This window comes from Mytilus galloprovincialis, chromosome 5 (assembly GCF_965363235.1).
Source record: "Mytilus galloprovincialis chromosome 5, xbMytGall1.hap1.1, whole genome shotgun sequence".
NCBI classification, from domain to species: domain Eukaryota; kingdom Metazoa; phylum Mollusca; class Bivalvia; order Mytilida; family Mytilidae; genus Mytilus; species Mytilus galloprovincialis.
This window is the reverse complement of record NC_134842.1, coordinates 32,720,659-32,734,104: the sequence shown is the minus strand read 5'-3', so window position 1 is coordinate 32,734,104 and position 13,446 is coordinate 32,720,659. Positions and strand designations below refer to the sequence as shown.

At 31.3% G+C, this 13,446-nt stretch overlaps 1 protein-coding gene across 1 annotated transcript in view; it reads left to right on the top strand.

Annotated features, from left to right (window-relative positions):
• The window catches only part of LOC143075630 (transient receptor potential cation channel subfamily M member 8-like), a 61,806-nt gene that overhangs the window by 32,282 nt on the left and 16,078 nt on the right, over positions 1-13,446 (top strand). The window contains exons 13-21 of the mRNA XM_076251118.1: positions 93-223; positions 969-1,231; positions 5,210-5,353; positions 6,055-6,196; positions 6,766-6,843; positions 7,445-7,585; positions 8,792-8,923; positions 10,170-10,415; positions 11,784-11,958. Coding sequence (XP_076107233.1) covers positions 93-223; positions 969-1,231; positions 5,210-5,353; positions 6,055-6,196; positions 6,766-6,843; positions 7,445-7,585; positions 8,792-8,923; positions 10,170-10,415; positions 11,784-11,958 — 1,452 coding nt within the window. The remainder of the gene's footprint in view (positions 1-92; positions 224-968; positions 1,232-5,209; positions 5,354-6,054; positions 6,197-6,765; positions 6,844-7,444; positions 7,586-8,791; positions 8,924-10,169; positions 10,416-11,783; positions 11,959-13,446) is intronic.

Below are 13,446 nucleotides of genomic sequence, written 5' to 3'. Positions count from 1 at the left end.
GGGATTGTAGTTATGACATAAGAAGCATATTCAATAACATTTCTGAAACGGTCATTCCATACATTGATACATTTTATTTCACTATTTTATAGGAAGTTTTGATGAGACGATGGAGACAGCCATATTAAGTGATAATGTTAAATTTGTACAGATAATTCTGAACCAAGGAGTCGTGATGAGAGAATTTCTCACCAGCAAAAGATTGTTAAAACTTTATGACTTGGTAATATTTTATTCTGATTATAAAATAAATTAAATTAACTAACAAGAAAGGTGTATATGAAAAGTACATTTACATGATCTTTGAAACACATACCTATAGAATACTTTGTTTGACATGCGCCTTTTTGTTTTTTGTTACATATATTGGTATGCGAATATATAGTTCACTAAAATAAGTCTCCTCATGTATTACCAAACTTGATAACTTCATATATTGTCAGCAGCCTTATTATAATGAGTTGTAAAAGAGGGACGAAAGATACCAGAGGGACAGTCAAACTCATAAATCGAAAATAAACTGACAATGCCATGGCTAAAATGAAAACGACAAACAGACAAACAATAGTACACATGACACAACATAGAAAACTAAAGAATAAGCAACACGAATCCCACCTAAAACTAGGGGTGATCTCAGGTGCTCCGTAGGAGTAGGCATATCCTGCTTCACATGTATCACCCGTCGTGTTGCTTATGTCATTACAAATCCGGTAAATATTCTAATTCGGTAGTAAATATGAGCACTTTTTTTTTTTATCTGTCAGACAACGTCTTCGATATTTTTGCCAGTCAATTTTGAACAGTAGATAACTGGCATTACATGTGTCTTCAAATTACAGGGCAATAATTCTAGATATTCTAATGCAATGTCCAGTTAGTGTTATATGGTATTATATTAATAGTTTTCTTATAAAATGTGTGTAGTAATTTATATTAAACATAACTTTGTAAATTATCATTTTTAGGCATTGAACGAAATAGATATAAATAACATGCCTTTAAAAAAGTTAATGATTAAACTTGGCATGGGCGAGAATAAAGAAATGACCATGCAGAAATTGTCAGCCATTGTGGTATCGTTGATGGACAAGTTTCATTATGACATGGAAGAAGAAGAAGATAATGATGATAATGACATTGATATTGAAAATGAAAGAAATAAGAATGAACATAAACACTTTAAATATCCATACAAACAATTGCTTATCTGGTCAGCACTACTACTTAGGTAAGTTTTTATAGATGTATATACCGTCAAACAGGACACTTTAAATTTCCATACAAAAAATTGCTGATATGGTCAGCACTACTACTTAGGTAAATTTTTATAGATGTGTTTAACGTCAAACAGGACACTTTAAATATCCATACCAACAATTGCTTATCTGGTCAGCACTACTACTTACTAGGTAAGTTTTAATAAATGTGTTTAACGTCAAACAGAACTCTTTAAATATCCATACCAACAATTGCTCATATGGTCAGCACTGCTACTTAGGTAAGTTTTTATAAATGTGTTTAACGTCAAACAGGACACTTTACATATCCATTTAAACAATTGCTCATATGGTCAGCACTACCACTTAGGTAAGTTTAAATGGATGTTTATACCGTCAATCAGCACACTATAAGGTAGCACTCTACAGTTAGGTGTGTAGTTTCGCATTTTGGCCCATGTGGATTTTTCAAATATGAGAGCTAGTGTGCAATAAAATTCATTTTTGGATAGCTGAGTATTAAAATAGCCTTTGTATTGGGTTTATATGAACATCAAGATTATGTAATGTATGTAATATAGGCTGTTTTCTGTATGAGAGTCCGTACTTGCATGTCCCTACCATACATTGGTTCGGCAATTATTGTAATGTGTTTTTCCAACTTTTCATCGCACGAACTTTGTGATTGGAATTTACGAAAAAAATGAGGCGAAAGACACCCATTTTTTATTTAATCATAAGGAAAATGTATGCAAACTGTTTCAAAAAAGGTATCACTCAAAGGAATTGAAATTCTAGTTTGATCCAAATTTTGGGGGGGATATGTGACATGTTCACCCACCTTTTTGCAATATTTCATGGTAAATAAATGCAGAATGTTGCCATGGATACACATTAAAGGAATTAATTTTCACTCTTTTAGCTTTTGAAAATCAAATCTATGGAAGATACTTATTCCATACATATTTACATATACAACACAAACAGTTAGATTAATGTACTATAAATCCAGGAATAGTAGATGATTAAACATTTTGTGGCTCATTTTTAATTTAATTTTCTAACTGTGGAGTGCTACCTTATGGCACATTAGAAAGCACAGAAATGCACTTTTTAAGATAAAATTTACAACAAATCTTTAGTCTTATATGTTCTTGTTTTAGTTCTGAAGGTAAAAAATCTGCTTGGAATGCAATTTATGTTTATTTTATTGTTTACTGTCCTTAGCAACCAAATATACACATTTTGACACTTACACATGTTGCGGTCTTAAATATGTACGCCATTAGCTTCGCCATTGTAACTAAAGATTGCGCTTTATTTGATATCCTCAGAATGTATCCCTTTATATTTTTGAATGCGAATAAGTCAAATAAACATTTGTAGCAGGATTTGATATTATAATTTGGCATTAAATAAATTTAATGATGCCAGTACTGCTTGAAATTTATACCCTGCTTGAGAGCTTCTGAACCAAAGTTAGGTATGCTATTTACAGCAAAATTGACCTATAAGTGCTTTCAAATACAATTTGTCATCTTTTAAGGTAATTTTATGATTTTAAATAAGATAAAGGAAAAAGTTTTTGAAAATTACCCCACAAATGAGACAGACTTGAAGTTTTTCACTATGATCCAGCTTTTATTTTTAAATCACTTTTTGTCGCGTTTCAACATCAACTGCTAACCTTCATAAAATCTTTAATACTGAACCAATTTTAAAAACTAAGGTACAATTGTCATCGTAACAGCTAGTAGAACACAGAAAATATAATCAAAATTGAGGCAGGAGGGGGAAAATTTCACCTTAAGGTAGCACTCCACAGTTAGGTGTGTAGTTTCGCATTTTGTCCCCTGTGGATTTTTCAAATATGAGAGCTAGTGTGCAATAAAATTCATTTTTGGATAGCTGAGTATTAAAATAGCCTTTGTATTGGGTTTATATGAACATCAAGATTATGTCATGTATGTAATATATGCTGTTTTCTGTATAAGAGTCCGTACTTGCATGTCACTACCATACATTGGTTCGGAAATTATTGTAATGTGTTTTTCCAACTTTTTATCGCACGAACTTTGTGATTGGATTTTTCGAAAAAATGAGACGAAAGACACCCATTTTTTATTTGATCATAAGGAAGATTTATGCAAACAGTTTCTAAAAAGGTATCACTCAAAGGAATTGAAATGCTAGTTTGATCCAAATTTTGGGGGGATATGTGACATGTTCACCCCCTTTTTTGCATTATATTATGGTAAATAAATGCAGAATGTTGCCATAGATACACATTAAAGGAATTAATTTTCACTCTTCTAACTTTTGAAAATCAAATCTATGTAAGATATTGATTACATACATATACTATATACAACACAAACAGTTTGGTTAATGTATTAGAAATCCAGGAATAGGAGATGATGAAACATTTTGTGGCTTATTTATAATTTTATTTTCTAACTGTGGAGTGTTACCTAAATATCCATACCAACACAGTTTCTCATATGGTCAGTACTACCACTAAGGCAAGTTGTTAGACCGTTATAATATCCGTTTAAACACTTTTTGATCTTATTGGGCTCCACACTACGGTGGACCAATCAATGTATTCTTCGATATTGTTGTGAAGGGGATATTTTTGCGTTGTTATAAACTTAGAAATGTTTAAAATTGGGTGTTTTTTATTGTTTGTAATCGCTGACCAATGGCAATAGTCAAAATTTAATTATAGTGATAACATAACTTTTGATCATAAGACAAACACTGATGAAGATATGATTGTAATTTTTATGAAACAAAATTGTCGCGTTTGTTTGGTATCAATAAAGACATTACATTAATTTCTGCGTTTACAATTTTGACCAACAGGTGAAATGCACAAACATTTTCACGTTCAAATGGTGTGTAGGAAGCGATTATAATAAGTGCAAACTAATCGTTGATCCATGAGTTTTACAAACACATGAAGAGCTACACAGGCCACATGACAGAGGCATAATTAACTCACATCAATTTCACGTGAATTTAAATTCATGTGAATCTCACGTGAAATTCACATGAATTTCACCTCAAACGGGCTGATACATCCTTGACAATGTAATGGAATTTGATGCGACTGTCATACAAGTGAGAGGTTTAGCTAGCTATAAAACCAGGTTCAATCCACCATTTTCTACATTAGAAAATGCCTGTACCAAGTCAGGAATATGACAGTTGTTATCCATTCGTTTGATGTGTTTGGACCTTTGATTTTTGATTTTCCTTTTTGAATTTTCCTCGGAGTTCAGTATTTTTGTGTTTTACTTTTTGTACATGAAACTCATGTGAAATCAGTTTTTGTGAGATTCATGTGAATCTCATGTGAAACTCATGTGAATTTACATGAAAATCACGTAATTTTTTTTCATGTGAAATTCACATGAATTTTTAAAAAATGAGTATTTCAACTAACATCCAAATTGACAAAATTTCACGTGAAGTTCATGTGAAAAAATTCACATCAGATATGTGAATCTCAATTCACGTGAAATTCACATGAACATTTTTACGTGAGTTTCTTTTTTAAGCTCGATTGAGGTGAATCTCACGTGAAATTTTTCATATGAATTTCAAATTTTGCCTGTGTAGGTATTGGAATATAAAGATTGTTGGCCACAACCTCTCGGAAATGGTGTATTGACTTCGAACATATATTACTGTGTACATGTTTCAGTCAGTTAATGGAAATATACTTATGATGAATGTAAGATTTATATGAAAGATGCCACAAATCAATTATTAGTATTATTAAGATCATACCACTGTACTGTTATATGCCTTTTCCTAAAAGACTCATACACTATTTGCCAATGGATGATTATAATAAAGCAAGATGTCTTTTCCTTCCAAAAATATGTAATATGCTTAATATCAACGTACACCTGAAAAAAGATAAATCTATGTTTTGTGGTGTAGTGAATATCTAACAATTTACATGTATTCACTATTTGCAGACAGCAGATGGCCAACTTTGCCTTAAAGATGGGAGGTGAACCAGTGACAAGTACAGTAGCAGCTTCCAGAATACATTTCTCCTTAGCCAAATGTATCCACAGAAATGAGTTGTCCGTCAAAAATAAAGTCTTAGCATATAAAGAGTAAGTAGATAGATGTAGAGTATTTTGTGTTTTATCCAATAAGATAGGATAAAGGTCCTTTGGTTTTTTTTAAACGTCTATTCATCATATATTTGTTCCATTATTCTCCGCTCTGAATATTTTAGTACTTCGTTATTCCTATTGTTAATTTGTTTAATTCTGTGTGTCAATTGCTATCTTTTCTGTAACAGCATCCATAAGGTACATTTATAAACGACTAGCGATTTTTCATTTTTTTTTCATTTTTTGAGTTATAAACAAAACCTCAACTTATTTCATGAAAATTTAATCATTTTAAACCTGACTAACATATCATGTGTTAATTTTTCAATTTGTGATGTTATTTGTCTGTTTGAATGCGTTTTGAACCTGTTCATTTGTATGTTCTGTATTACACGAATGTTACAGTCGTAGGAATAGTTGGTCATAGATATATCTTAGAAATAAGTGCCATATTTTGAGGGACGTATTTCATTTCCAGAATTAAGAAGCACATTTTCTTGATTTCTTGATTTTTGAAAAATGTCTGCTCAGATTCTGGTTGACATTGATTCGTCTCTTGATGTTTTGAACATTTTGTTCATCTAATGAATTTCCCTAAAAATGTATCTTTTTCACAGCAAATCATATTTATCCATTGATTTATTGCCATGCTATGTTAGCTGTATCACTTGTGAATCCATCCTTATATTTTTAAACAGAGAGTTTGACGAGTTAGCATCAGTCGTACTAGACGAATGTCATTCTAGAGATCCTACCAAAGCCATGATGATTGCTGAGAGGAGATCCCCTACGTGGAGTAATATGACAAGTATGCAGATGGCAGCCTCTGCTGACAATCAGGTAAGAGAAATAATCATGTAGTTAGCTTGTATACAGTTAATTCCGCAAGGTTGCAAACAATGTAAATATTTCATCCATTAAAGTAAGGCAAAATATACCAAAAGGATATCTAAACTCATAAGTCGAACAAAATTCCAACAAAAATAAATCCCAGTATTTTAAATGATCGTGGCTTTTCCATAAAAAAGTATATTATGAGGACAGAATGACCATAAATGAAGCGTACCACTTACACATTTAAATATAAGAAATGAAATAAACAAACCCCTGAAATCAAAAGGTGGATCTCAGGTGCTTCGGAAGGTAAATCAAACACTGCTACACATATTGCACCGAAAATCAAATTTTCAACAATGAAAGATAAGACTACACAAATTTACAATAGCACAATAACGGAATGATAGAATGCACAAGCATAGAGCCATGATTGTAATTTGTTACCTTTTTTACCAGACACTATCCTTCCATGGCTTTTTAAAACAGTTAATTTGGTATTGTTAAGTTACTTCGTAAAAGCTATTGACACCACATGATAAATATTCTCATGCCTCATATTTCTTTTTTTTCAGACTTTTTTGGCATCAGTTGTATGTCAGAACTCTATCAGTTCAACATGGAAGAGGGGAATAGGGTCCTCCTGGCAAAAGGTAAGCCTAGATATTTCAAAATTGACTAACAGAAAAACATATTTTGGAAAAACAAATCCTTAATACACTGTATTGAAAAATAAGATACACAACCTTTTAAACAAAGGTTGGATCACTTCAGTGCTGCATTACTATTATGATCATGAGGATTTGTACTCGGATTTGACCTCTTATTTCTCGATCATGTTAAATATGTGCCAAGTGACTAGTTTGGTATAAATTGACTATTCAGATAATTAGTATGTGCGAATTCTTGGCATAAAAATGAAATTTAATAACAGTCTTTACAAAAAGTAAATGAAAGAAAATCACTACTAAAACACAATACGAAGTTTTATAATTACAAATCAGATACATGTAACGATATTTTTACATTTTTTGCAATTTTTTTTTTTTTTTTAATAAAATGAATTTATAGTAATGCAAAAGGCACAAACGTCATATGATTGGTGCAGTAATAGAGCGCTAGTGCTAAAAATGAATTCATTAAAATGTCAGAAAAAGAAAACCCACAAATAATTCTACATTTTCTGTATCTCTCTATGCTTAAGAAATATTTGGGGGCTTTTAGGTTTTACATGTGTACTAATTTTTTATACAGGTATTTCTAGTGAGTTTGTTCCCCTTCCTGGCAGCAACACCATTCCTGGATATAGACAAACTTGGAGACAACAGGATGTCACCTACTCATAAGTTTCTGACGTTTCTTACTTCACCAATAGCAAAGTTTACGTACCACTCTGTAAGTTTATGTATCAATTGTAAAAAAAAACCATAATGTTCTTAATATGCTGCCAAATCTTGTCAAACAGTGTTTATAAATCTCAACTTGCTCGCTATGCCAGTGTCTGTCGTGCTGGTTTGGATTTCTGTTCTCATTTACAATGTTTGGGCGAGTCTATTTATGCCCATAGACCAAGTTAAGATAAAACCTCTGGTTAAATTATTCAAACAGAACATTGATAAATACTTATTTGTTAAATAGACTTTTGCCAGACATGTAAAAAATGTTGGTAATTTTTTTTAATACTTAATATAAAATTTAATGAACATCTGTTTATAATGCTTTTATCCCTATTCTTCTTTTATGAGGCTGAACTTTTGGATTATGAAAAACCTGATACACTTGAACGAGTGTTCTTGAAATGGTTTGAGCCTATCTTAAAACTAAAACACTGAGAATCAAGTCATTCATTCATTCAGTCATTCATTGTCTGTTCTATGGGTGGGTTGTTTTCTCTTTGACATATTCCCCATTTCCATTCTCAATTTTATTCAAACTTAGCACCTGTCAAAAGATGGCATGCATTATTAATCGCTACAAACTCACACTAAATTATAAATTACCTTATTCAGCATACCAATGCAGGATGTCACACCTGTTCATTTTTAAAAATGAGTAAAAAACGTTGTTTTTTTTAAAATTAAATTTTAAATAGATTAGAAAATAAAACATCTTGAATAAACATAACTAAAAGAAAAACTGTATTAAAACAAAACCGGCTGCGATTGTTTATAATACGCATACCCCTATAAATTACATGCTTTGGGTAAAATATATTAATTGATTGCTGCAAATCCCCATTTAATAATTACTTACCTTAATAAAGATCATCAATGCTGGATGTTACACCTGTACTTTTTAAAAATTAGTTTAAAAGGTTATTTAAAAAAATAATTTTTTAAACAGATTGGAAAAAACCCTTCTTGAATAAACATTAATGAAGAAAACAACTATTTGAAAGAAAACCCCAAAAAACAAAACAACGTCAAAAAAACCCGTGCATTATACGAAAAACGAAAAATGTTTTTTTTTTGGTTTTTCAGTTTTAGATATGTATTTGATGTGTCTGAATCTGTTAAAATTATCTGTGCAAATTATTTTTCATGTAATGTTTTGATGTTTGTATTGTAATATAAATACATGTATTTTGTATTTGTTTTTCAGTTGATGTATTTGGTGTTTCTGGGGCTATTTACATATTTTGTATTAGTTGAGTTCCGGTTAGCTCATGTTACACCTATAGAAGTTGTGTGTATTGTTTGGATATCTACATTTATTATAGACAATGCATACACAGTAAGTCACTCTGCATAATAGTTATCAAAGGTACCAGGATTATAATTTTATACACCAGACGCGCGTTTCGTCTACATAAGACTCATCAGTGACGCTTAGATCAAAATAGTTATAAAGCCAAACAAGTACAAAGTTGAAGAGCATTGAGGACCCAAAATGCCAAAAGGTTGTGCCAAATACCGCTAAGGTAATCTTATCCTGGGATAAGAAAATCCTTAGTTTTCGAAAAATTCAAAGTTTTGTAACAGGAAATTTATAAAAATTAGCATATAATTGATGTTCATGTCAACACCGAAGTGCTGACTACTGGGCATACAACTGTTTTTTATATATGTCAATTATGTCAAGTATTGTTGATTACTTTATTTTCATGGGTATCAATTTTCGTGGATCGAGGAATACTAGCGTGTTCGTGGGTATTTGATTCCGTGGTTTTGCCAATGTATGCATACGAAACAAATCGAAATAAAGGCAACAGTAGTATGCCGCTGTTCAAAAATCGTAAATCTATGGACAAAAAACAAAATCGGGGTAACAAACTAAAACTGAAGGAAACGCAGTAAATATAAGAGGAGAACAACGACACAACATTAAAATGTAATACACACAGCAACGGACTAAGCATTAGACAAAACCTGATGAGAATAACCAATATAACATCAAAACCAAATACATGAATTTGGGATAGAAAAGTACCTTGACATGTCTTATAGTAATGTGAAATATAGAAAATTTGTCATTCGCTGAACAATTGAATTCGTGGTTCACATGTTCCAACGGAACTCTCGAAAATTGGTATCCAACAAATAATAATGAATCCACAGTAAAATCTCAACTAATTGCAAAGTTGACTAAGAAATACTCAAGTACACATACTTACTAAGAAATGGTAAGTGTGTGTTAACTAATTTGAAGAAAGAATTTGATTGTCGACAACTATTTCAGATCAGGCATCGTTCCTCATTGTAAATCCCGATTCAAAGTACAAAGTAGAAAACAAATTATAACAGTTTGTTGGTGATAAATTATAGAGGATGCAACAATGCATTTTCTACCATTTAAAGGAAATTTTCTTCAGACATGTCCATTAAAACGATATGATATTTGGTAATGTAAAAAAAAAATACTTCTATAAGTTACAAATTTTTATTAAATTAGTATTAAGAATGGCAGGTACTACGCTACCCGATAAAACTAGTTAATATTTTATACATCATATTAATCAAATAGATTTTGTTTGTTTTAGTGTCTGGCATTTCCATCCCCTACACTAAAGTGTACCATCAGAGACTGGTTTGGACTGCTAAAGTTTCTTGACATTGGAAACTGTGTATTAGCTATAATAGCATTTATGTGTCATTTAGAAGGAACTTATGCCGACGAGGCAAAGTCCATATTTTGTGTCAATGCTGTTGTATTTTACATAAGAGTATTGGAGGTTTATACTGTGAATAGTAGACTAGGACCTAAAATGGTGATGATTAAAAAAATGGTATGTTGATAGACCCCAAACTAAACTGAAAACAAGTCCATTCAAACTTCTTGTGACTAACAAAACAACAAAAATAAGTTATCAAAAAACTAAAACATCTACCGACTGTGTTGACTATTAAACCAATTCACTATGCGGAAAAAGAAATAATAGAAATAATGTGATTCATTTGTTTTCGTGGGATACATTTTTTTCTAGATAAAGGAAACATGGAATTTTCATGGATATGTATCTCATTGTATGGTTTTTACACAATGCATCATAACAGGCTATAGAAAATATGTACTGTTGAAATATACATTTGTGTTGACTTTCCGATGCCCATGACATCCACGATAATTTGTATCACACGAAATAATGAGTTCAAAGAAAATTACTTAATTAAAAATAAGTTACATTTAAAATTCATAGTACAGTCACATAACTGGTTTTAACATTTTTGCGCCTGTCCCAAGTCAGGAGCCTCTGGCCTTTGTTAGTCTTGTATTTTTTTAATTTTAGTTTCTTGTGTACAATTCGGAAATTAGTATGGCGTTCATTATCACTGAACTAGTATATATTTGTTTAGGGGCAAGCTGAAGGACGCCTCCGGGTGCGGGAATGTCTCGCTACATTGAAGACCTGTTAGTGACCTTCTGCTGTTGTTTTTTCTATGGTCGGGTTGTTGTCTCAATTTTATTAAATATGTATCTTTGATTTTATCCGAGACAAATGAAACAAAATGCAAGATATAGGGATGCTTATTTACCGGTGACTGCTGTATAAATTGTTTGATAATTTAGCTAATTATTTCAGGTGGTGCAGTCATTTAATTTAAGCATGTTTAGTGATGTGTCCATTTATCAGATTCCTGTTCATATTTATGGTTCATTGGTCAATTAGTAATTTTTTGTCCATTTGTAAGAAACATTTAGAAAAGGTCAACTATATTGGGAATAAAAAATGATTTTATGTTAACATTTTCTTTCTTCACTTGTCAATATTTAAGTGTTTGGTGATAAGGTTTGTTTCTCAGATTTTTATATGTATGGGATAATATCATAAAATGATGTAAAGGTGTACAATGTCAACATTATGTTTAAGTGACTAAGTTAATGTATGGAAGGATTGTAAGGAACATATCTGTCTGACAGGCTTCTTCTAACTTCAACTGGTTTTTGTAATGTGATGACTGCATTAAGGTTTTGATATTAAAGACCTTCCTCATAAAAGTCAACCATGATCGGTATAGCAGGCTTGAAATATTAGGATGTGCATGTTTGTCAAAAAAAACCGTTGAATTTAGTACTCTAAGATTTATCGTTATAAAATTATATTTTCAAGTTATAGAAAATTAGAGTAGTACATTTCTTTTATCTTATTTTTCAGATTTTGGAATTAGTGATGTTTATTTTAGTGTTGACTATATTCTTGGTAGCTTATGGAGTAGTGAGTCAAGGATTAATGTTTCGTCAGAGACAATCTGATTGGAGGATACTTACAGATGTCATTTACTTCCCATACTGGCAGTTTTACGGAGAGCTGTTCTTAGACGAAATAGAAGGTAGTTTATTGTGTGTGATCATACTGTAGATAGATATTTTATCAGAACATAGAGGAGCTCTCTCTTTCAATATGTGTCTTTGTTCTGACTGCAAAATGCAGAACATTATGAACAGCAATCTGGCAGCGGCGTTGTCAACTATTTGTATTAAGCTTTATAATTCAAAATCATGAAGACCTGAATGCTACATACTTTGTACATAGATGCCGTTTGTTTCTAAGTTTCTATCTGTAATATGGTCAACGTGCTTTGATGGCTCAGCAATTGCTTAAAAATTGTTTGAAAAAATAGGTTTTGCTTTAATTGTGGATTACTCATTTAAGGTAGCACAATACAAATATTTTATAACTCCAACTCCCAAGTTTTAAAATGCTGTAACTTTCTTAATAATGCTTGAAAATTTATAAAAGTGGTAGTTTTGGATAGCTAACAGATTACACTTTCAAATTAATGCAATGTTAGTATTATGCAACAATTATGTAACCAATTATAATGTTAACTGTGTCTAAAATATTTTTCACCAAATTTCCACTTTCAAATGAAATTAGCTTCTACATAGGTATCCCTAGAGGGTTGATTTTATTATATGTTGTTCCTATGACCATTATCTACAAAAGGATGTCTCAGATTTCAGATAGAATGTATAGAACAAATTTTACACCTAATTAAACATTATCTTCTTTAATGTGGTCAGAATGTTTACACTAATTAAAGATTTATGAGAGAATAGAATACCATAGAGACAATCTGAGACACCCTTTTGAAGCCCATGATGTGTTGATTAAGATTTCGTTAAAATTTTCTGTATAGTTAAAGAGATGATAGAGCTAAATTCATTTAAGTGAACTTACCCAGATTTTGCCACTAATTACATAATAATTGATTACATAATGATTGCATAATAAAAATATTGCATTTATTTAAAAGATTAATCTTTTATCTATCTATATATACCTCTTTTATTATTTTCTATGCATTCATAAGAAAGTTACAGCATTTCAAAGGTTAGTGATTGGAAGTAAAAAAATCTTTGTATTGTGCTACCTTAATATGAGTAGGAGGTAGCTATATTTGGTAAATGAGTTTCTTCTACATGCCCGTCAAACATCGTTCAACTGACTTCAGCCTCATTTCATGGATAAGTCATTAAGATTACAGTTATACAATTATGTCTGTTTTTAAAATACTGTTAGCAGTAGATCAACTAGATGTTTTTGATGGAATGATTTTAATTTGTACATTTCTGTGTGGCAGTTATCAGCTGTCCTTCGCCTCATATTTATTGGCCATTCGTCAATGTTAAGTTTTAGTAGTACAGAACTTTTTAAGATACTAAAACAAAGGAAATTAAACCAAAGTGCCTCCAATCTTTTGTATGAAAATTCCACGATTCCCTCTGCCATAAGTAAAAGTCAGAACCTTTAACAAAATGTAAAATTTAACCTATCAAAATTGCACGTAAACGCTATTTGAAAGGTGATATAAAGA